Source organism: Gekko japonicus, unplaced genomic scaffold, assembly GCF_001447785.1.
Source record: "Gekko japonicus isolate JY-2015 unplaced genomic scaffold, Gekko_japonicus_V1.1 scaffold49, whole genome shotgun sequence".
NCBI lineage: Eukaryota > Metazoa > Chordata > Lepidosauria > Squamata > Gekkonidae > Gekko > Gekko japonicus.
In genome coordinates, this window is record NW_015173674.1 from 468,721 (window position 1) to 494,148 (window position 25,428).

General features: G+C 49.6%; 1 protein-coding gene across 1 annotated transcript in view; it reads right to left on the minus strand.

Moving 5' to 3' along the window:
• CDH23 (cadherin-related 23) overlaps positions 1-25,428 on the minus strand; it is a 797,360-nt gene that overhangs the window by 28,525 nt on the left and 743,407 nt on the right. The window contains exons 52-54 of the mRNA XM_015422891.1: positions 18,225-18,436; positions 15,073-15,267; positions 4,577-4,687 (exon numbers count right to left, since the gene is read on the minus strand). Of these exons, the coding sequence (XP_015278377.1) occupies positions 4,577-4,687; positions 15,073-15,267; positions 18,225-18,436 (518 nt within the window). The remainder of the gene's footprint in view (positions 1-4,576; positions 4,688-15,072; positions 15,268-18,224; positions 18,437-25,428) is intronic.

The window sequence follows — 25,428 nt, forward strand, 5'->3', positions numbered from 1 at the left end:
GGTGTTGTCCGTGAGGATCGTGACACATTTTCCCTTGATTAAAGGGAGGAAACTGGTGACAGCGTGTTGTATAGCCAGGAGTTCTAGGAAGTTTATATGTCGCTTCCTCATCTGTGTGTTCCACTTGTCTCCGACAGAAAGGCCCATGGAGTGTGCACCCCATCCTGTCAGGGAAGCATCCGTTGTAATGGTGACCTCGGGTGACGGAGGGTGGAAGGGCGCTCCCTGAAGGATATTTGAAGGGATAGTCCACCAAAGTAAAGAGTCCTGTATGCTGGGAAGAGGGGATAGGATGACATTGTGTGCATTTTTCGACAGGTCGTAGTTGCGGATAAACCCGAGCTGTAAAGGGCGCATTTTGAGTCTTGCAGAGACGAGGACCGACGTCGTTGCAGCCATCAGGCCTAGCAGCCTCTGAATCTGGAAGGCAGTGACAGAGGGTTGGATATGGACGATGGTGGCTAAGGAAATGATATCTGCTGCCCTGTCGTGGGGCAGGTAAGCCATGCATGTCTTCGAATCCAGTATTGCGCCGATGTACTGGACCAGACACAATTGAGACTTTTGCCGATTGACTCGCAGGCCCAGATTCTCCAATAGTGCCTGAGTCTCTGTGACATTGGAGACCAGGGCGTCCTTGGAATGCGCTACCAGAAGGCAATCACCTATATATGGGTATATGGAGATACCCTGGAGACGGAGGAAAGCTGCAACTACAATCATAGTCTTTGTGAAGACCCTTGGGGCGCTGGACGGGCTGAATGGAAGGGCCGTATACTGATAGTGCTGTTGACCAATCGCAAAGCGGAGGTATTGGCGGTGGAAGGGGTGGATAGTAAGGTGGAAATATGTGTCTTGGAGGTCGAGGGTGGCCATCCAGACGTGTTTCCGAAGCAACGGCATGATCTGTTGTAGGGATACCATGCAGAAGTGGTGGTAGGTCACAAAACGGTTCAGTTCCCTTAAATCTAATATGGGTTGAATGCCTCCATCTCTCTTCGGAACTGTGAAGTATTGGGAATAAAATCCCGCCCTTGGAGGTGTGGGGGAACATGTTCGATAGCTCCCTTCTGCAGTAGGACGGACACCTCCTCGAGGAGAGGTGGGGAAGGGGGCGTGGAGACGACGACAGGAGTATTGGGGTTCTCGTGGAACTGAATTTTGTAGCCTCGGGTCAAGATGGAAAGCACCCACTCGTCCAAGGTGATGAGACGTCAAGCGTGAAGTAAGGAAAACAGACGGGTAGGAGCTGACTCGGTGACAGGGCAGTCAAAAAGCCTGCTTGGATTGTTTGGACTGTTTGGTGTGGGAAGTTTGTTGTCCGGAACCGAATTTCGGTTTTTGAAAGGCGGGTCTATGCCCTCTCGAAGACGTTCGTGGTCTCCATCGTGTGCCTGGAGACTGATGAGTTGAGGAACGCCTCTGCCATCGAAAGGGAGATCTTCCACATAGGATCTAGTATCTATCAGGAGATTAGTGTTGCGGAGCCAGGAATGTCTTCTGAGAGCTATTGCAGAGGCCATCGTTCTGGAAAATGACATGTTTAGAGTATATTGATACTGGTTCATACAGGCCAGGTAGGTAGTGGCCTTGACTCCCAGTGCTCCCATGGAGTAGAAGTGTGTGCCAATGGCATCTAATTTCCTTCCTTCCTTGTCAGAAGGAGTGGAATGTGTCCTCTTGGATTTGGAGGAAGATGTAATCACCATAGAGTTTGGCTGAGGGTGTGAGAATAGGAATTGGGCATCTGCCTCTTGTACCCTGTGCATGTGGTCCAGTCGCCTTGTGGACACCGGAGCAGACAAAGGTTTTAGCCATGGTGTCCTTGCTGCCTGCAGAAGGACTGACGACATGGGCAATGCCAAGGTGGAACAGCTATCTAGCTGAACTATATCATAAACTCCATCTGTTGCCTGTGGATGTTGCTGGACGACATAGTGGGTCATTCTTTTGACTAGATCTGTGTAAGATGTAAGGTTGTCTGATGGGGATACGGGTAAGTCCTCAGCGACATCCTGGTTGGGAGACGTATGGTCAGGAGAGGTATGAGCCTCAGAAGCCTCCGTATCTGAGTCCTCTTCTATGAAGTCAGAGGAGTCTTGTTGTGGTATTTGGACCGAAGTGTCCTGTTGATAAGTGATGGGTTTAGTTTGGACGACGACCGGGGTTGGAGTGACCGGAGGGTTTAGAGGATGACTTGGTTCCACAGTATGGTGTGAAGGATCGACTACAGGAGGACATGACAGAGATGCTGAAGGTCTCGACTTGTGGGGCGATCTCAACCTATGAACAGAGTGGGACGAATAGCGATCCCAATCAGAATAGCCCGCCGGAGTCAACCACAGCATGGATGGTGAATAAGCCCCGTACAAGTACCTCAATTGTCGTTGATCCCATGACACTGGTGGTGGAAGGGGCAGGAAGACTCTTGGGGAGCGACTTCTGGACCGTGGACGTCTTGTAGACAAAGCAGTAGCCTGTCTGCGGGAGCCGTCCCTGTAGTCTCATTTGTCGATATCGACAGGTTGAGCGACCCAACGTGGAGGGTGACGTTGCGCATCGCATGAAGTATATCAGTGCTGACGTGGATCGATGTCAGGAGCTTCCGATACCGTCGATGTCGACGACAGAGAAGGAGACGGAGAAGGCTCTGCAATGCATGTGACGACTTAGGAGCTCTACCGTTTCGATGTCGGAGTAAGGATGCTTCATTTGTTGGATGGTGAAATCCAATAGTTGGATGGTTGGTATCGGTGGAGGGACTTGGGCCTCCGATATCGATACTGCCATTGGAGCGGGAGGCACTATAGGGGCATCACCCAGTGCAGGCACCGCTTCCTTCCACTTTTTCGCTGCCTTGAGGGACTTGGACGTGCCCTTCTTCGCGGATTTGTGATCTTTACTTGCCTTAGCCTTCTTTTTGACTGGCGTGGAGGCTGATGAGTGTCCCTTCGATGCCGGGAGCTTCGGTGTCGGACGGTCGGGTGGAGACAGGCCTCGATGCCGGAGCTGTTGATGTAGACGGTCTCTCCTCCATCACTGAGACAGGAGCAAGGGCCGATTCAAGCAGCGCCACTTTAAGGCGCACAGCACGATTTTTTCGCGTTTGATTGGAGAAACGCGCACAGTGACGACAGGACTCTGGCTGGTGAGACTCTCCGAGGCAAAAGATGCAGAGGGTATGATGGTCAGGAGGAGCAACTCCCCCTCAGCAGATAATAAAGTTCTTTTTTTTAACTGTTTTTGAAGAACAAACAACCAAAAATGTAAAGTAAAGCAAGGTTTGGAATAATTCTTAAGAGCTGTGAGGCAAAAGCTAACAGTTAACCGATCGGACCGACAAAGAAGAGGTCTACTCAATGTTGTGGTAAGAAAGGAACTGGCAGGATGTCCGCGCCCACCCCTCTGGGTATGCGTGGTGGGGTTCCTGCGAATGCCTGAGGAACTGGGCGCGAAAATCTGTTAAAAGAGAGCACCGATTGATCCAGCGCGTGTGCACTAGATCCCATGGGTGTGAAGCACAGAGACCACGTCGAAGATCCATCGGATCCCATGCCTTCTTCTTGGTGGCAGTGATGGAAAGTGCCGCTGAGCCACTGCTGACTTATGGCAACCTCATAGGGTTTTCAAGGCAGGAGACTTCAGAGGTGGTTTTTGTCTTTCCCTGCTTCTGTGTCACGACCCTGGTATTCCTTGGAGGTCTCCCATCCAAATACTAGCCAGGTCTGACCTTGCTTAGCTTCCAACATCTGATAAGATCTTGCTAGCCTGGGCTATCCAGGTCAGAGTACCTTTTTCTTACACTACCTATATATATTCCACATGCTGAAATGTATATTCTTTGAAAGTATTCAACTCTGATTCAGTCCATGGAATCCACATTAAAAAGATTCTAGGATTAAACACCTCTGGAGAAAGAGTCTGGATAGCAGCTGGACAATGCTGAGATGGTTTGGCCAGTGGTCAGAAATCAGTGGCCTTCAACTTTTTCACATCTGGGACCCACTTTAACTCCTGGGGTCCAGTAGGAACTCACTGAGTGGTAAACACATGGCATCAGAGTCATGTGACCAAAAGATTAGCAGCCAGAGTCTTTGAACCTGTCTGTGCTAATAAAGAGGAATTCCACCAAGTGACCTCATCAGCCTGTCCCAATGCTCCTCTCAGTGTAGGTTTTAAAGAGGCAGGGAGCTACTCTGTATGCATGCTCCTAAGCACCAGTCCTTTCAAAATGCAATAAAACGACAGCTCTAAAGGGTACCACAACCCAGAAGGTGGGACTCTGTGACTCACCAGAGTGCCCCAACCCACGGGTGGAAGACTATTGTTCTGCATTTATAATAAGGCATCATTTTATTTCATCAGCTTTACTCTTAAAACGTTGCTGCTTTCCCCCCCAATGGGTCTCATTGTCTTAGTCTTAGGAACAAGGTACTTCTCCTTTGTGTTCAAAATGTCACCATTATATAAATGAAATTATTTTTAAAAATGTCCACCAAAAATGAAAGTAACAAGGAGAATATGATATTCCATAACTCCAGTGAAGTCCAGAAGGGGAGGGGATAGACCTGCTTACAGGCGGCTTCAGGAAGATAGGTTCATTGTCATCAATATCATCCAATGCCACCTGGAGGGGCTGCATGGTCTCATACGGTGGTTGGCCTTGATCACACGCCACAATGATCAACTGTAGAAGAAACAAGTACACACACACAAAGGCTGGTCATGATTTCGGCCTGCCAACAGCAAGAGTGAACACTTGAAAATGAAATCAATCTCTGTCTTTTTCTCCCCATTCTGCATTCCTGACGTTTTGAGTGTGAAAGGGAAAATCAGCCAAAAGCTGAAGGTGGAGCGTTTTTTGTATTTACGGTATCAATAGAAGAACAAAAGTAAACTGACTGAAATGGTTTGGTAAACTTTACTCTTTTAATTATGTATCTGGTGATGTTCATAAGTATTGTAGTAACAAATGAAATTCCTTCCTAACTTTATAGCTGCTGGACTATCTACATTTATAATAAACTAGGAATAAGGCCCGTTATGGGAATAAATACAATGAGCTCTAGAAAGAGGATATGGGCGAGTGCCCTGGATTTGGGAGGAAGAGGGCTGCAGTGCATGTTGGGGTGACAGTCTGCATATGTTGTTTGGGTATTGATGGTTGTATAGTTGGTTGAGTCAAGATGTTGTGCTGCTTATGGTTGTTATGTGTTGCAGTGTTTGGTTTGTAGTGGACTTTTGCATGGATGAAGTATATATAGAGTTAGTATGAATTAATTATTTGTCTACATCTTGGTGTGGTGCATGGAGAATGTGAAGTGTAACATCCTCATTGTGTTGGTCTCTGGACAACCCAACGTATAGCTGGCCAGGAGGTATAGAGGATTCAGTCATCAGTGTTGCAGAATTTCTCTGTAAACAATGTTTTTGGTGAAGATGTTATCAGAATTGGCAATTAATTTGCCTTGCTGTGGTCCATGGACAATGTGAACCTTTGCATCCTCAAAGCATCGCACTCTGGACAACGCAACATAAAGTTGGCCATGGCTAAACACTGGTTTGAGAGGGTAGTCACTGTTTTCCTAGCGTTTGACCTTGTGATTTATTTATAGTCATGGCAAAGGCAAGCTTTACAGGGAATTGTTGCCTTTGTAATGTAAATGGAAGGTTAATGTCCGTAGGTTACAAGGTCAATGTGCAGAATAAAAATAATGTTACCGGATGCTGAACTGGTTAATACCTCTGAAACAATCACATTTGTTTTCAGTTCTTTGTACCACTGCATAGTCCTTGTTCCGTATTGAGGTTTTGCAGGAGCATAATAATAGCTCCAACTTTCACATTCAGTGTATGAAAACACATTCCTATTGGTGTTTGCACATTTAAGAACTCTACGGGGTAACACTGTTCATCATTTCATCCCCTAAGTATTGCCAACCTTCAGGCAGCACCTGGATATCTCCAGCTATTACAACAGATCTCCAGATGACCAAGATCAGTTCTCCTGGAGAAAATGGCTGCTTTGGGCAATGGACTCTATAGCATTATGTCCTGCTGAGGTCCCTCCCCACCCAAAATCCTGCCCTCCCCAGGCTCCAGCCCTCAAATCTACAGGTACTTCTCAATCCAGAGTTGCCAACCCTGTAACTGGCTAGGGTACCACTTTCCAGACACTTGGAACCCAGAAAACATGGCATAGGAGGCTTTTCTACTTTAGCTGCCATGGTATAGTACCAAATCAACATAAGCTAACCTCCAGCTGGCACCTGAAGATCTCCAGTTACTACAACTGATCCCCAGATGACCAAGATCAGTTCTCCTGGAGAAAATGGCTGCTTTGGGCAGTGGACTCTATGGCATCATACCCTGCAGTGGTCCCTCCCCACACCAAACCGTGCCCTCCACAGGCTCTACCCCTTAAATCTACAGGTATTTCCCAATGCAGAGTTGGCAACCCTTGGCTATTGACCCGCTTTCCAGACCCCTGGAACCCAGCAAACATGGCCTAGGAGGAGGTGCTTTTCTACCTTAGCGGCCACTGCATAGCCCAAAATCAACATAAGGTCAGAGATGGAGGGAACCATACCTGTTACCATGTGGCTCTGCTCCCATATTACCCACTAGGGGCAGCAGAATGACTTGAGGCAGCCCTGCCCTATAACTAAGCAGAAGAAAATAAACATGGCTCACCTCCCTCTATTTTCCCCTTCCCTCCGTTGCCCCAGCAGACACAGCTGGGACACTCACCTGGAGCTTCTTTCTAGAACTTGTTGTATTTCTTCCCACAATGGGTATTATATTTAGGGGAAGATTGGAAGATGTATTTTATCTCAGGACACATTCAGTGGGTGCGGTCAGACGGCGTGCTGGGAGCAGTTTAAATGGCTCCGGTCCTGATGTGGTCGTTTTTAACCTGGAGAATCACGATCACACTCACCTCCTTGTTCCAGATCTCTGCGCAGCCACACCACTCCCCGCAGTCCATGGCTGCTGCTGAACCCGAGCACTTGGCCCCAGCAGAAGATCAACAGACTGCTGGACTGCTGGAGCATTTGGCCCCAGCAGAAGACCTAAGTACTGCCGGGGATGAGCTCCTGGCTCCTGACAACCCTGCACCTGAAGCCACGGAAACTGCTCCAGCAGCATCTGAAGCAGACACACACCGGAGCAACACACCCCCTGACTCGCTCCCACCGGTATCCCATCTGCGGGAACAACGCCAATGGGACATGGCATACCAGCGGTGGGATGCACGCATGCGCGGTAGGCAGTCATTTAGCCCTGAGTACTAGTGGGAGCCAGGACACAATCAGGGCGTGCTAATTGCCAACAGCCTGATGGGCTATTTAGCTCCCGCACTCATGCCAACTAGTTGTGCTAGCAACTAGTCATTTTGGACGAAGCTCTGCACCTCACCACCCGTGTTCCTGTTCCTGCTCCTCGTCTTGACTTCTTGGCTCCTGACCTTGGCTTGTATGACTCTGCCCCTGATCTATACCTCGGACCACTGACGCTCTGGCTTCTGACTTCTGACTTCTTTGGACTCTGGCTTTAATGACTACTCTAACGGTTGGTGATTTGGACTTGGTCTCTCGGTATTGCTGCTTGCCCGGTTTTGACTTTGGACTGCCTTTGGACGCTCTTGCCTGGCCTAGTATCGCGTTCGTGACAGCGTGCGTCGGTGTTGTTTTTCTCTCTCTCTCAGTTTGGGCATGCATACAGGTGGCCATCTGTAGAACTAAAATTTTCGCGTGTGCGCAGAACAGTGATTTCCACTTCAACCCGACTGCTGTAACACTTCCCTTTAAACTTTAAAGGAACACTTCCCTTTAAACGTTTACCCCAAAATTGGCCTCTGTGAGATCCTGAACTCGTCTACATGCTAAAACTAGGCACCGTTTAAACATTGTTTCTAATAACGCAGTGGTGGAACTTCACCTATGCGCGCACTACCAACGCTTGAAAAAAATGGCGGGCGAAAAGCGGAAGCCTCAGGCAGCTTTCGAGCGTGGAGGGGTTTTAAACAGAAAGTGGCTCGACACCGGAGGAGCGATCAGACGTCAGAAAAGTGTGGCTGGAACTGGAGAATCAGGAAAACACCACTTGGGAACCTGGTATCAAAATACTCCGGGTTAAAGCAGTTTTAGTATGTATAATCTAATGTGAGACCTCCCACCTGCAGTTTTTTTTAAATAGTTAGCATATTTGTTTGTAGGTGCTAGTATCTTACCTTAAATAGTGAACTAGTGTTTCCTTTCACCTTGATAAGTATGAAGTTTATATAAGAACATAAGAGAAGCCAATGCTGGATCAGGCCAATGGCCCATCCAGTCCAACACTCTGTGTCACACAGTGGCCAAAAATACCAGGGGCCATCAGGAGGCCCACCAGTGGGTCCAGGACACTAGAAGCCCTCCCACTGTTGGACCTCCTGATGGCACTAAGTTTAAATCTAAACTTAGATTTAATACTTATCTCACCATTTCAGTATAGTTTTCCAAGTTCCAGAGTATTTATTGAGATGTTTGCTTATGTTACTGTTAACATTATTTTTAAAATAAATATAACATGAATTATTAAAAGTATGGAATTGGAAACTTTTTTTAAAAAAAGTTTGATTTGTTTTGTCAAAAATGTTTGTCAACAAACAAGGTTAACAGAATAAGAAGCAAAAGGTGGGTGTGGCTAGATGACCACACTTCTGGTAACATGGGGGTGTGGCCTAATATGCTAATGAGTTTCTGCTGTTGGGTGTGGCCCATTATGCTAATGAGTTCCTGCTGGGCTTTTACTACAAAAAGTGCCCTGTATAGAACTGTTGACATATTTTCCTGTTGCATCAGTGAGCAAGTGAGACCTGGCTGCCCAGCTGCTTGGCGACTTGGGTGGTGGTGGTATTTGGGCTGGCCTGCCTAGGGTGTGGAAAACCCTTGGGCCACCCTTGGGAAAGTGTGACAACAAATGCCTGAAATAAATAAACATTTTAAAGAAAGGCAGTATTTAACTAGTAAATACTAGTAAATACTAGTAAATACTGCAAGTAAACAAAAACAGAGGCTTTATACATTAAAGATTTGGTTGTTGAGTGTTGAGGATCTATAAGTCAGTGATCGCAAACAAGGAAATCGATATAGGCGAAATGGAATTGATGGCTTCAGAAAGTTTATGAGACCCAATAAAAAATCCCATGGAGAGAGCTGGAGGGCTGGGCTGGAGGAACCTGCCTTTGGAACAGAAGGGTGGGACACTGAAGGTTTTTTCCATCAGCTTTTTTGAGTTTTTAAGTCTCTACAGTGTGTCACCTAATGCAAATTGGATTGTAGGATCTTACAGCTGCTTTCAGGACATTTGTCAAACAACACTTTACTCACCCTGAAGCAAGAATGGTAACAGAAGGAATATGAATTGAAAGAGGGACAAGTGAAGACAATCACATTGTAGAAGTACCAAGGGAAAGCACACAGTGCTCTCACAGAACGAAGGCTTTTCTTTTTATCAGAATGGTATTGAGCACAAAGGTGCTGCCTCTCCTTATTACCCCTTGGACTCCAATATCTTGTATGTGGCTATCTTTCAGACCTTTCCAGAAGTCCCTGTCTGCAGTCTATGTTGACATATTCTCATATGTCAGCATGCACAGTGAAAAGTACTGGGTTCGCCGCATGGAGGACTCGGATGACAACATGCTCTTGCACATGTTTATTGTACTTAACACAAGACTAACTAAAATGGCCCTGCAAGGCCAACTATATACACACCCACCCAACACAGCCTTAGTCCATTGGAGGGTTTGAATTTCCCACCAGAGTGGCTATTGGTTGGGGCTGGGGGGAACTAGGATCCTATGTTCCTATTGTCCAAGGGAGCCAAGCTCCAGTCTTTGCCGCGGACCCCTAGTGGCGGTCCACGTACATAACACTTCTCCCTCCATAGTTTAGACCCTACCTATGTGACGTAGTCCTGCAAGTAGGCGGGGGGGCGGCGCTCACAGAGGGAACGCCTGGGGGCTGGTACTGGTTCCCTTGATCCCTGTTCCGGTTGACTCGCGGGGACCGGGGGTTGTGGCGCCAGTTGGGGTGATGGCTGTTGGGCTGCTGGTTCGGGAACTCCTGGGGGTGCCTCGTTCGGCATGGACTCCTCTTGGATGGGGGCGTCAGCTTGCCCCCTGGGTTCTGGAGTGTGCATTCCCACTCCTGCCGTTAACTGAGGGGTTTCGCCTGCCTCCGGGAACTGTCGCCTCTGTAGTTGGTCAATGTGCCTTTGTAGAATTCGTCCGTCATCTGTCAACACTTCGTAGGACACTGGGCCCCTGACATTGGTGACTTGCCCTGCGATCCATGGAGGCCCAGTCCCGTAGTTCCGGAGGAATACAGGGTGCCCTGGGAAGAACCCTCTCGGAGCCTCGTGCTGTTCGATCAACTTCCTTGCGTCCGGCGCTCGGTCTGGGTGCAGTCGATCCAACAGCGTTGTCAGGCACCGGCCCATCAGGAGCTCAGTGGGGCTGTGGCCGGAGGCGGGGTTCTCTGGGTCAAAAGGAAACGGGCCAAGCGGAACTCCCAGTCCCCCTCTGAAATCCGGCTCAGGGCTTCCTTTGCAGTGTGCACCATCCGTTCGGCCTGGTTGTTGGTTGCGGGGTGGAAGGGTGCCGAGTGGATGTGTCTAATCAGGTTTCTTTGTAGGAACTCCTGGAACTCTGCTGACGTGAAGGCTGCCCCGTTGTCTGAGACTATTGAGACTACGCAGGCCATGCGTAGCGAAGATCCGGCGTAGGGTTCTGATCACTGCCTTTGTGGATGTGGTAGACACGGGGCTAACCTCCAGCCATTTAGAGTAGGAGTCAACCGTTACCAAGAATAACAGTCCCTGAAATGGCTCGGCAAAATCGATATGTAGCCGGGACCATGGTTTGCGGGTTGACTCCCATGACTGCGTCGGTGCGCTTGGCAGGTTGGGCCGAACCTCTTGGCAGGTTTGGCACTTCTGGACCCAGGACTCAATCTCGGTGTCGATTCCCGGCCACCACACATAACTCCGGGCCAGAGCTTTCATCCTCACTATGCCGGGGTGTGCCTTGTGGAGAGCTGTGAGGACTCGCTGTCTCAGAGCACTAGGGACCACGACCCGGTCTCCCCACAGGAGGCACCCTTTCAGCACTGATAGCTCATCCTTACGGGTGCTAAAAGCTGTAAACTCGGCCCCCGGGGCGGACGCGGGCCAACCCCTCACCACCCAGCCCAAGACCCGGGAGATGAGGGGGTCGTGGGTCGACTTGGCCGTGATGTCGGCAGCGTGCAGAGGAGGCTCAGGAAGATCCTCGACAAGCAGGACCCCTGGTGTGGGGGCGGGATCTGCGTCGGCGACAGGCAGCAGTAGCCAGCTCAGAGCGTCGGCATGACCCATTGCCTAGCCCGGCTGGTGTTCCAAGCAGTACTGGTAGCCCGCCAGGAAAAGGGACCACCGGAGTACCCAGGGTGACAAGACCTGGGGCGTTTGCTTGTCGGCGGCCAAGAGGCCTAAGAAGGGCTTATGGTCCATAAAAATTGTAAAAGGGCGCCCGTAAACGAAGTTGTGAAATTTTTTCACCCCTGCCACGATCGCCAACCCCTCCCGGTAGATTTGCGCATAGTTACGCTCTGCGGCCGTTAAAGTTCGTGAGTAGTAGGCCATGGAAACCTCGCGGCCATCAGGGAGGACGTGGCCGAGCACTGCACCGATGCCGTAGGGAGAAGTGTCGCACGCAAGGACCACTGGGAGGATTTCGTCAAAGTGGCTAGTACGTCGTTAGAAATTAAAAGCGCTTTCATCCCTCTGAATGCCGCCTCCTCCCTCGGGCCCCATGTCCAAGTGGCCGACTTATCCAGTAGCCGGTGTAGGGGCTCTGCTACCGCAGCCTTGTGTGGCAAAAAGGCGTGATAAAAGTTTATTAGTCCCAAGAACACCTGTAGTTTCGCTTTGCGTGTGGGGGCGGGAGCCTCCACGATGGCCTTCACCTTGTCCTTCGTTGGATGAAGGCCGGTAGCATCTACCCTGAACCCCAGAAAGTCCACCTCTGAAACCCTGAGGAGGCACTTCTCTCGTTTCACTTTGAGGCCAGCCGAGTTAAAGCATTGCAGGACGGCGTGGAGGCGGGAGGTGAAGTCGTCGGGGGACGCCGCGGCGATCCAGACATTGTCGAAAAACGGCATCACCCCAGGGATCTCTTTTAACAATGAGTCCATTAGTTGGAAAATCCCCAGGGCTACGTTCACGCCAAATTGTAGCCTCTTTACCTTAAAGGCCCCCCTGTGGGTGACTATGGTCTGCGCCATGGCCGTGGTCTCATCAACCGGCAGCTGTTGATATGCTTGTGCCAGGTCTAGTTTCCCAAAAATCTTAGCTCCCGCTAGTGAGGCCAGAACATGACTAACGACCGGGACCGGGTAGAAGTGGTCGTGGAGGGCCTTATTAATTGTGGATTTGTCGTCTGTGCAGATGCGGACTTCGCCGTTTGGCTTGAGGGGGGTCACGATGGGCGTTTCCCATATAGCGTGTGGGACTGGCTCCAGGACCCCTTGTGCCACCAAGTGGTCCAGCTCCACATCAATTTTTGGCCATATGGCAAGTGGAGCTGTGCGGAACCGCATCTGGATAGGAGCCACCAGGGGGTCTAACTGTAAGGAGACTGGGGGGCCCTTGTAGCAACCTAAAGTCCCATCGAAAACAGCCAGAAACTCCCCGAAAATCTCTGAAAAATCCCTCAGACCACATTTAAGTACTCCCCTGATCCCAACCGTGACACCCAAAGGCGCAAACCAGGCCCATCCCAGCAGACTGACCAGGTTTCCCTCCACCACTATCAGGTCAAACAGTCCCTTGAACCCCTGGAACTGTACCCGGAACGTCCCCATCCCCCTGATTGGAACCGGGTTCCTTTGGAAGTCCACCAAATTCAAGTGGGAGGGCGTAACCGGGGTCCCCCCTTAAAACAAAGTCTGCGTAGTGTGTCCATGGAAATGATGGATGCCGCTGACCCCAAGTCCACTTCCATTGTGCAGGGGGACCCTTCGATACAAACAGTTAACTGGATCTTTGGGGTAGCCTCTCACTTCGGGAGGTGGAGTACCTTTAGAGATGACCGGTCTGTGAGGAGGTAGAGGTCGGACGTCTCTGCTGCCATCTCGTGGGTGGCGGCATCCGGGTGGCGTTCCTGGGCTGGGGGCTGCTGGTGCCAGTTTTCTTTGGACTGGCAGACGTGAGTGAGATGACCCTGTTTCCTGCAGGTGTGGCATGTCGCATCGCAGAATCGGCACGACTCGCGCTCGTGTGCCTCACCGCAACTAGCGCATGAGGAATGGCCCGTGGGCTTTCCGGTGGATCCTGATGCCGCAGGACCCGGTGGCTTTCGGCGTGAGGGCGAGCGAACAAGACGAACGTCCTCCTCCTCCGAGTTCTTGGGGCCCGAGTCGGGGAGTACTAGGTGAGATGTCGCTGGCAGATGGTCGCAGTGAGAGGCCTCATGGGCGATGGCGAGTTGGAGGGCCGCATCGATCTTGATGTCAGTGGTACCGATCATCTTCCTCCGCAGCTTTAGGTCACTGATGACCCACGCAAATTGCGTCAGGAGGTTCTCCTCCACCTTGGTGAAGGCACAGTCCATGGCCAGCTGTTGCAGGGCCGCCATGAAAGCTGCGGCCGACTCACCCGGTTTCTGGATGTGGGCCTGGAACTCAATCCGCCTGGCGAGCATGGTTGGCCGGGGCGTGAGGTACCTCATCAGGGTGTCGACTATCTCCATGTACGAGTACTCGAGGATTGATCGGGGTGTGAGGAGGCTCTTTGCTAGGCGGACAGTGTTCACTCCACAGGAGCTAAGGAGGAGGGCTCGTCTTTTGCCTGGATCGGTTACTTCATTGTAGACGAAGTGGCAAGTCAGTTGGTCGGTCCACGAGTCCCGGAGTTCAGGATGGGTTGGATCGAAGATCTCCAAGTTCCCCCAAGCAGAGGCCATGGCGTAGCGTTAGCGAGGAGCAGTGTTCCTTGATGCAGTGCGGCTTGAGAGTGATGCGGGGTGCGTTGGCTGGAACGATGCTCGGTGGTGTGCTGGGATGCGAGCCAGGCCTGGCTCAGCGGGATCCCACCTTCGTCGCCACTGAAAAGTACTGGGTTCGCCGCATGGAGGACTCGGACGACAACATGCTCTTGCACACGTTTATTGTACTTAACACAAGACTAACTAAAACAGCCCTGCAAGGCCATCTATATACACACCAACCCAGCACAGTCCATTGGAGGGTTTGAATTTCCCGCCAGAGTGGCTATTGGTTGGGGCTGGCGGGAACTAGGATCCTATGTTCCTATTGTCCAGGGGAGCCAAGCTCCAGTCTTCACCGTGGACCTGTCAGAACCCACAGCTCACAACGAAGTACACGCATTCAGGAATGGTTATACGTTTATTGCAAAGCTATAGATGCAGTAACACAGGCACTGTTAACGATGGCGGCAACTCATTGAGCATAATAGGATATAGGGTATTCGTATGCAACCCCCCCCCCCATGGCATGGGCCAATTAGGTACCCTCTCGCGTGCAGGATCAGCCAGAAAACCGTTAGGTGGCGAAAGCTGGGAAGCAATAGTCTCTCACGGTGAATAGGAGACTTCCAGACAATACAACTTCCAACATAACAACCTCCTGCACATCTGTAGAGATAAGCATTGCGGCACAGGCAAAACAGCAGAGACAGGAATGAAATAGCAATTACCAAGACACAGAATGAACTCCCCAACCCCCATGGCAGCATAGCTGACAGGACCCCTAGTGGCGGTCCGTGTACGTAACACACAGAGCCCGAGCTCTTATACCTCTTTGCATCACATGTTGTGCAGGTTTACCCTCAGCCTACCTCTTACTACTCATTTCATTCTGGTGTTCTAAATGCTGTTCTGGCTTGCCTGGGTATCATACGAGGGTACATATTTGGAAGGCTGAAGCTGAGAACCTTCCATACCACTGAGGCAAAGCATTCAGCAGCTGGATAACATAAATTGGACTATTCCTGTGAAAGCCCCAACAATCCTGCTCTACGACTTACATTATACACAGCTTGCTTCTCTCGGTCCAGCCTCATTGCTGTCTGGATCAGCCCACTGTTAGAGTCGATGGTGAAGTACTCCCAGTCTTTATTCCCTGCACCAGTTTTGAGTAAGTTGTACTGCACAGCTCCATTGAGGCCCTCATCCTTGTCAGTGGCATAGACTTCATACACATTGGATCGCAGAGGGATTTCCTGTAAGCAAATGCAAGCACTACATCAATAGAGAAGCTATCAGGATGTAAACTCCAAGTACTTGCTTCTGGGCTCATTTTTCTTCCATCGCTAAAGTCTCCTCAAAGAAGAGTGTCCTGCCACACTCATAGCAGGAATTGTTTCAGCAAATAATTCTAAGTGCCAGTGGTTTTTAAAGGAAGTCCCAGCTAAGACAGACCTTAGCTGTGGCAATCTGCATAACCTTTGCTACTCTGGAGAAGTTGCTCTGACTGACGGACAGACTACGCAAGACTTTGTTAACAAGTTGAGTCTGGGGTCCCAGCAGCCCCATTTGCCCTTTTCGGAGTGAGGCATGCAGTATCCATGCACATGCAGCTGTGAAAAGTGGGGAGGACTCCCTCTTGAGCCTTTCAGCTCTGGGAAATGGTGTGTGTGAGAAAGTCAGGCGCTCCTCTCTCTGCACTGCAGTCCCAAGCCCTATTGGGACCCCAGGGAGGTTTAAATGGACGATCTCTGCAGCTGCTGTGATACTGTGAGGAAAGTGAGGTGGGTCTGGGGAACTTGGAACCCAGACCCGACTCTTTAAAAGCAACACTTATCCCACATAGCTTGGCCCTGAGAACAATGAGTTGCAAGCTCACTCATGATCACTCCCAGAAGTGGAGAGAGCAGCTGAAAGAAATGCATGGCACAGTTTGTGATGTGAATCTAGCTAAGGCAAATTCAAGCATGTTTCTTTTTTATTCTATCCAAATACCTTTCCTCATTTGTTTGTATTACTAGTCTACCACCTGGTGGACAGATCTGCCGTATTTACACATCTCTCCTTATATATAATTGAATAGTGGGTGCCAAAGTTCTAATTCTAAAATGCACTCCCTTAGTGTATGGCTGATGGCACTGCTCCTCAGCATATATCGCCACCAATCAGAAGGCAAAGCCGGGTCCCGCCCATACCACCACAACTGCTGCGACAACCTGGTCTTTTGCATATGGAAGCTGATTGGACTTCACTCCATTCCACACCTCAAACTCCCCCCCCCGCAAGGCAGTTGGAATGTCAGTTGTATATGGAACCTGCTGTATTCTGGTGGTGTGCAGGTCCCAGGTTCATGTTTTAAAAGCAGACTGACACTGTTTGCCCAAAGCCAGAGCACTCTCCCAGAGCCTCTTTCTAGATCCCGTTGTATTTATTTCCACAACGGGCCTTATTTCTAGTCTGCCATATTTTACATATCCATATTTTACAAGAGAAGCCTAATTTAATAATGGCTAAAGCAGAGGTTTTTTTTTTTTGACAATGCAGGCATATCTATGGTGCCTAGGGATGGGTACAAATTAAACCATGAAGCAAAATCCATCATGAATTTTGCTGATTGTGGTTTGCAAAGTCAAGTTTGTGGCAGGGCACCCAGCTGAAATTTTTCACAAACTTTGATATTGTTCATGCAGGTTTGTGCGTGTTCATGAGTGGATACATTCCCAGACAGTCTCCACTTAATCAAAATGTTCACAAAACTTCAAAGCAACAATTTGGAGGGCATGTACATAAGAACATAAGACAAGCCCATCCAGTCCAACACTCTGTCACACAGTGGCAGTGAATTCCATGTGTTAATCACTCTTTGGGTGATGAAGTACTTCCTCTTATCTGTTCTCACCTGACTGCTCAGCAATTTCATTGAGTGCTCACGAGTTCTTCTATTGTGAGAAAGGGAGAAAAGTACTTCTTTCTCTACCTGCTCTATCCCACACATAATCTTATGAACCTTGATCATGTCACCCCACTGCCATCGTTTCTCCAAGCTAAAGAGCCCCAAGCACTTTAACCTTTCTTCATAGGGAAAGTGTTCCAACCCTTTTATCATTCTACTTGCCCTTTTCTGCACTTTTTCCAATGCTATAATATCCTTTTTGAGGTGTGGTGACTGGAACTGTACACAGTATTCCAAATGAAGTTGCACCATTGATTTATACAGGGACATTATGATACTGGTTGATTTGTTTTCAATTCCCTTCCTAATTATCCTGAGCATAGCGTTAGCCTTTTTTATTGCAATTGCACACTGTCTCGACATTTTCAGAGAGTTTAAAGACATCTGCTGCGACTCTGATGTCTTTAGCTTGCACAGGATCTGTTGTATACATTCCTGACCCTTGGTTATTTTGACAGGCACAAGTTCAGGTTCATTTCCCCCGAAAGGCACTCTTCTGGAGCATCTTCGGGGGGGGGCATAACTCAGATCCCATAAATCCAATCCTCACTAAACTTGGAGGGCAGGTAGAGGAGAGTTAAATTGAGATCCCCTGTGAGTTAATGTCTCTAGCATGCTGGGGGCCATTCTACTACGTCACGAACTTCATAAACCAAACCCATTTGTAAGACGGCTAAAATTCGAGACGGTCCATGGTTCACAAACATGTTCCCGGTTTGTGCCCATCCCTAATTGTGCCCATATTCTAGTAAATACAAGTGGGGACAATTCAGAAATATGTGTGCATGCCCCCCATCTTCCAAGGCCAGGCTTCACAACTGGTCTGTACTTAATGAATCCTGTCTGACTAGCATAGTTGATTCATATGTAATTTTTGGCCTTTTCCCAGAGGGTCATGTTCTTTTAAGAACTGCCAGGGTACCAGAACCACTTTATTTGTCAAGATCACCATTCTTCCACCCTAGCCTGCTGAGCTCTTTAAATCTGAGGAGGTTTGCACATGTCATGCTAGATAACAACTTGCACATGTCATGCTAGATAACAAGCTAGATAGAAACTTTTGCGGTTTAATCCACAGTGAACCTGGTTTTGTTAATTTCAGTGCTAGATAACAAGCCATGCTAATCAAAACAAAGTTGCACATATATTAGCAGTGGACATTAGACATGCTAAATAACATGGGCTGTGTAATCTATAGAAAGTCAGATCTGGAACTCTGTATCATAGTAGAAAGATGAGAACTTCCAGATGAGGGTTTACCTCTTTAATGTGCAAGATAGTACCATTGGGGGGTCGGACAAATGTTGGTCGATTATCGTTGATATCAGTGACATCCACCTGCAGCATGGTAGTCCCCCAGAGTGGTGGAGTTCCCTTGTCAGTAGCTACCACTGTCAGGTTAAACCTCTCATAAGACTGCAGACGCCTGCGAGTTGTTATGAGCCCTGAGTCCTTATGAATTTTGAAGGCCTCTATGAACAGAAGAGACACATTTCACTTAGGATACTGCATAAATTGCTTACGAACATTGTTTCACTGGAAGAGAAGTTTTGTCGTTTGTCACAGGGCATGAATTTTAAAAGACTGGGAAAATGCAACAGAATTTATGCGTAAGGGAATTCATATGCCAGCAGATTACACAGTATAAATCCTTTCATACTAAACCATCATTTGTACAGCTCATCAACATACCAATATAACGAATCCATATAATAATAGCATCACTCCTACTAGTAAAAAATTATGCTCCTGTGCCTATAAACAGGGCAGTGAATCATGGCCCATCACAGACAAGGTAAGGGGATGCTTTATGCTCCAAGGCACAATATTAGTTTGTAAAGCAGCAAGAAGAGTGAGGAGGAAAAACATCAAAGCATGGCCTTGTGAGAAAAACAGGTTGCTTACCTGTAACTGGTGATCTTCGAGTGGTCATCTGTGCAGCCACACACCATGGGTTTCACGCCTACACTGAGCCCTGGCCGGGACGCCTAAAAAAGCTTAACATACAACCTACCCCACGCGGAGTCCGCCCCAGTCTCGTGCAGCCCTCCCTCACTGCGCATGCTCGGTGACTGAGGCAGACTCCCCCCAGTTACCTTCCCTACCGCCGACACTCCAACCTGTAGATGTCAGCAGCGGGGATGGCCCAGGTGGGCGTGTGTGGCTGCACAGATGACCACTTGAAGATCACCAGTTACAGGTAAGCAACCTGTTTATCTTCTTCGTGGTCTCTGTGCAAGCCACACACCATGGGTGACTTGCAAGCTAAACACCACTTAGGATGGTGGATGCTGGCATCTGTAACCCCACCAGTAAACCGCTCAGGTTACGAAGAACTACAACATACAATGCAATACTACCATTTTGTAGTTTATTCTGAAACAAGGGAACAAAAAAGAAAGCAATTAACCAAACAGGAATGTCATAAATATTTTTCCCGTTACATTTCCCTTTCTCGTAACATTAAACACTTAAATCATGTCTATGAGCTCAAGGAACAGTTCTAACATCTGACATAAACGTTTTGGGAGAAACATTTTGCAAATAACCTATTAGCAAAAAAATGGATTTGAGAACTGTCTGACCAAAGCGGGAATCCCTTCTAGCCCTAACATCTATAGCATAGTGCGCTGTGAACGTAGATAGGGACGCCCACGTAGTGGCCGCACAGATATCCTGCAGTGGAATGCCTGCCAAGAAGGCCGCGGAGGTCGTCTGACTGAGTGGGCTTTTGGCACACCTGGTAGGGGCATGTCTGCCAGTTGGTAGCATAGGGTAATAGCAGAGGAGACCCATTTTGAGAGTCTCTGACTAGAAACTGCTTGGCCTCGCTTTGGTTTGGAGTAACATACAAACAATTTACTGTCCTTCCTAAATTCTTTAGTCCTAGACAGATAGAAAGCTAGGGCCCGCCGAACATCCAGCGAGTGCAGCACCCTCTGGCCGTCATCTCTCGGTCTGGGAAAGAATGCTGGCAGGGTGATATTCTGAAATAAGTGGAAAGGTGTTTTGGTAGGAAAGAAGGATCAGGCCTCAATACCACCTGGTCAGCATGGAAAACCGTGTACGGAGGGTCGACCCTCAAAGCACAGAGCTCACTTGCCCTCCTTGCCAAAGTTAGCGCTACTAACAGCGCTGTCTTCCACGTGACCAAGTGTATAGGAGCTGTCGCTAATGACTCAAATGGTCGCCCCATCAGTTTTGAGAGGACCAAGGACAGGCTCCACGACGGTATGAATGGTCTCTTAGGCGGGTGGGTATTCAACAGGCCTCTAAGGAATACCCTGATCATCGGATGAGAGAAAGCCGATCTCCCCTCTACGAGGTCATGGGAAGCTGCTATCGCAGCCAAATGCACCCGTATCGAAGAGTAACTAAGCCCCTTCCTATACAAGTGAACAAGATATGTCAGTATCATTTCTATAGGTGCTTGACAAGGGTCAGTGTTCTGCTCTGTTGCAAAGGCGACGAAACGCGACCACTTTTGTCTATAGGACCTATGTGTAGAGGGTTTTCTTGCATTTAGCATGATCCCTGCCACTGTTGGCGATGATGTCACGCCTGAATCCTCCATGCTGTCAGTTTGAAAAGGGCGGGGTCATGGTGCAGGACCTGGCCGTCCTTCTGAGACAACATATCCAGACTGGTATGCGCTTTTACCTGCCCTTTGACAGTTCCAGTAGAACAGGGAACCATGGCTGCCTCGGCCACCATGGTGCGATGAGAATGAGTGACATGTGATCGACCCTGATCTTCTGCAATACTCGGGAGATGAGTGGTATCGGAGGGAACATGTAGAACAGGTGTCCTCTCCACTGGTGCAGAAAAGCGTTCCCCAGCAGAGTACTCGATGGACGGTCCTTTGAATAGAACAACGGGAATTTTGCGTTCTCCACTGATGCGAAGGCATCCAGCGTCGGCCACCCGAAGTGGCAAAACATGCTCTCCACGCATTCCCATTTCAGGGACCACTCGTGCTGGTTCGTGCCCCTTCTGCTCACATCATCTGCTTTGGTGTTGTCTGATCCCGGTACATGTACTGCCGTTAGTTGAATGCTGTACTTCAGACACCATTCCCACAGCTCCATAGCCAATTTGCAGAGCGCTATTGACGCTGTTCCTCCTTGCTTCATGATGTAATTGTATTGTCTGTCGCAACCTGTACCCTTTTTCCCTTTAGAATTGGTGCAAAGGAAAGCAGTGCATGTCTCACTGCCAGCAGTTCTAGGTAGTTGATGTGGCATTCCTTGAGTTTCTTGGGCCATTGGCCCTGAACTGCCAATTTTCCACAGTGCGGTCCCCATCCCCATAGGGAGGCATCCGTATAGATTGTCAGCTCTGCAGGTGTTTTCAGAAAGGGAATGCCCTGTAGCAAATTGACCATGCTGGTCCACCACCTTAGAGATTGTACAACTGGTGCTGGAATAATGAGTCTTAGCGAAGCGTGCACCAATACTGGGTTGTAGTTGCGGAGGAACCATAGCTGCAGGCTTCTCATTTTGAGCTTTGCCATTGGCACAACGCATATTGCTGCAGCCATTAGTCCCAGCAATCTCTGCACTACCTTCGCCCTCTGCATCGGGCAAGCAATGCAGTCTAATGCCAATGCCTGTAGCGTAATTGCTCTGCCTCTGGGAAGGAAAGCTGTTGATGTGCCCGTGTGGAGATATGCCCCAATGAACTCGATTCTCTGTGTTGGTGTTAGTAGCGACTTTTGGTAATTTACACAGAGGCCTAGGCGGCCTAAGAGGTTCAACGCCTCCCTGATGTCCTGCTGCAGCCTCTCTGGGGATGACGCTACAAAGAGCCAGTTGTCGATATATGGGAAGATCAACATTCCCTTCACCCTTAGGTGAGCTACCACCACAGCCATGCACTTGGTGAAGACTCTTGGTGCGGTGGACAGGCCAAAAGGGAGTGCTCTGTATTGATAATGGACGCCACCCACCTGGAATCGGAGGTATCAACGATGTTGTGGGCATATTGTGAGATGAAAGTAAGCATCTTTTAAGTCTATCGACGCCATCCACACACCTTGAGGGATCAAAGGCAAGATGGTCTGGAGCATGACCATTCGAAATTTCCTTCTCCCAATGTGCCTGTTCAACCCTCTGAGATCCAGTATGGGGCGTCTTTTTCCGTCCCTTTTTGGCACTAGGAAGTATTTCGAATAGTTTGAGATGGCGGTGTAGCCACTATATGGGGGGTCGTGGGGCATGAATTGAACACTATTGCGTATCCCACCCTGATTATTGTCAGTACTCAATGATCGGTGGTGATGTTCTCCCACTCGCTGAGGTAGGGTAGCAGGTGGGTTCCAGTCCCCATGGTGCCGGTGGTGACAGCGTGCCCGGCTGGGTCGCATACACCGTCAAAAAGACTGCTTTTGCTGCTGTTGTGGAGCACTTTTCACCTGGGCAGCTTTAGACCTGGGATGGTACTGTTGCCTTGATGTGAACTGGTGGCGTTTCCAGGTTTCTGATAGGTTTGGTGACTGTGGGCGGCGTGCAAACTGTGGCTTCCACATTCTTTGCTTCTATGTTCGTTGCGTGTACTGCCCCCCTGTACTCCCAGACCTCGCCCGTTTGCGGCTCTCATCAACATCCTTGAGGACGTCATCAGTAGTCTTATGAAATAATCCGCAACCATCATAAGGGAGGTCTTCAATCCTCTGCTTGATATCTGTCTGGAGCGAAGTTGATCTGAGCCAAGCATGTCTCCGAAGGGCCACCGCCGTGGCCATAGTACGCGAGGAACAAGATACGGTGTGCCTAACTGTCGCGACCTGCTGTTTCGCAGCTCTCTTCGCTTCTTGTATAGTGACCGATACATCCCCTTTTACATCTACTGGCAGGTAATCCAGCTGACCCTCTACCTTGTTTGACAGATTGAAGATGTACGCCAAAAGGTAGGAGATGTAAGTTTGCATCTTTGATGCAACCGTAGTGGCAGCGTAAACCTTCCTTGCCATAGAGTCTATTTTCCTCCCCTCCCTGTCAGGTGGGGCCAGGTACCGCGACTGCTTCATCCTTGATGAAGAGTGCACCACAGAAGAGTTTGGCTCAGGCTGAGACTGCAGACCGACATCGTTTTCACCCTGCACCCTATACATACTTTCATATCACCTTGGAACCTGCGGTACCGATGCTGGTCTGCGCCAGGCTTCTTGCAGGGTAGTTTGATGTACTGGCAGTGTAGGCAAAACAAAGGGAGCCGGTCTATCTGCCTTGAACATATCATGCACTATATCTGCGACCTGCTCCGAGCTAGTGTCTGTCTGAACACCCAGCGCCCTTGCCAAATTCTGCATGAGGTCTGTGAACCCTTTAGCTGCGTCTTGAGCAAGGATGACGGGCTGCGGCTTGGGGTCGTCTCCCAATGGGTCATCAACCTCCCGGCGACCTTGGGAATCAGTAGATTCTGAGTCCTCTCCCGACTCCTTTGGGGAAGTGAACTGTCAGGTGTCTCCTAGCACAAACTCCTCCCTGTCATCGGGATACTGTGAGGTCCCCTGTGACTGTGGCGGTCTTGATAGGGGGGAACGCCCCTTACGGCCAGACGGTTCCCGCTGTTCAGACAGAAAGTACTGCTCCGACTTATGTGCCCCCGCCCATCGGGAGTTCTTTTCAATGTGCTGTTCTCGGCATCTATCTCCTGTGCGGGAAGGAGACCGGGACCGTGATCGAATGGTGCGCGGGCGCTGACCGGCATGATAATGCGAGTAGTGTGAGGGGCCTGGCAGCAATGGAGCAGGACTCCAACACCCCCTCTCATCCAGCCCTGAGTACTCGCTAGGTGAGCTGTAGCCGAACCCAGGGGAGCGGTATTGCGAGTGCACACTGTAAGAACGGTCTGGCGTTTGACGGCCCAGTGTGGACCCATCCTCCGCCAGGATTTGAAGTGGCGGCACCGACTGTACAGATGGAGATCATGCCTGCGCTGCATACACCCGGGCTTGGCTGGATCCCGGCAACAGCGTCTGGGTTGATTGACAAGCCATTGCCCCCAAATGGGTATCTACTCGCTTAACTGAGGGCGAGTCAGAGGACAGCCCAGTCACAAGTATCAGTTGTATTTTTGGCTTTGACTGGTGACGCTCGTCCACGGGCTGCGAGATCTCCTTAGGTCCTGTGCTAGCTGACCTACAGTGCTTTGTCTTTGAGGAGCTTTTGCTTGCCCCAGCCCGTCTCTTGGCTTTCTTATGCATAGATGTGCCCAGAGACCATTGCGCTGATTCTCCCCGCTCAATGTGTGGGGGAGGTGGCAATTGGCGAGATCCAGCAGTTCTCTTGGGCTGTTTGTCTGCTTTCGCTTTCTTATGCGTAGACGCGCCTGGAGACCGTTACACCGAATCTCCCCGCTCAATGTGTGGGGGAGGCGGTGACTGGTGAGATCCCTTGGGCTCTGCCATAACAGGAGCTAGGGATCGCTCTAAGAGAAAAACTTTGAGGCGAGCTGCCCTGTTTTTTCTTGCTTGACTGGTAAACCCCTTACAGTTTAAACAGGTGCCAGGCTTGTGATTCTCCCACAGGCAGCGCAAGCAACGGTCGTGCCCATCAGTTGGGGGGATCTTCACTGCACAATTCAGGCACTGTTTAAAAAAAGGAGTCGGTCCCATAAGCAGCCCCCGTGAGCTATGGGACTATGTGAGAGAAATTAAACTGACTGTTTTTTACTAGTGTTACTAATGTCTGTTCAAGTTATTTTAATCCTGAGGCGGCTTCCCGGACGACAAAGAATAACGTCTGGTCAGGAGGCGGTTAACAATGAACTGGGTGGAGGTGGAGTCTGCCTCAGTCACCGAGCATGTGCAGTGCGGGAGGGCTGCGCGAGACTGGGGTGGACTCCGCGTGGGGTAGGTTGTATGTTAAGCTTTTTTAGGCTTCCCAGCCAGGGCTCAGCGTAGGCGTGAAACCCATGGTGTGTGGCTTGCACAGAGACCACGAAGAAGATCTGAAGGTGCTTATGACCCTCAGGCTCGTGGAATGCTGCGGATAGCTGACCATCAGTTTAAAAGAAAAGGAAGATAGAAGGGAGAAGGGAAATGGGCCTGATCAAGACCCCAATGCTTACTGTACCCTGAAGGGGGAGAATAGGAGTTGGGTTTGCTCCTTGTGGGGCATGCATCTGACTCTACTATTTTTCCCTCCCACCAGTCAGGAATCTATACACTTTTTAAAGCTCTGATCATGTTGAATCAAAATGAGTTCTGGGATGGGGTTTAGGACTGGAGGAAAAGCACTTTTCCAGGTCCTAATTAACTGCACCTATAAGGATTCTTCCAGCTGCAGAGTAGCCAGAGCCAGTATGGTTCCATGCAGGGATGAGGACTGTGGTGAGAACTGACTCAGGATCCACCTCAGGTGTAATGCACAACTTGTTAAAAAGGGAACGGTAACCTGTCTTCCAGGCAGGGGTCATTTCCTGCGGGAGCGCACAGTAGCGGAGCTCTGGCAGGAAGGAG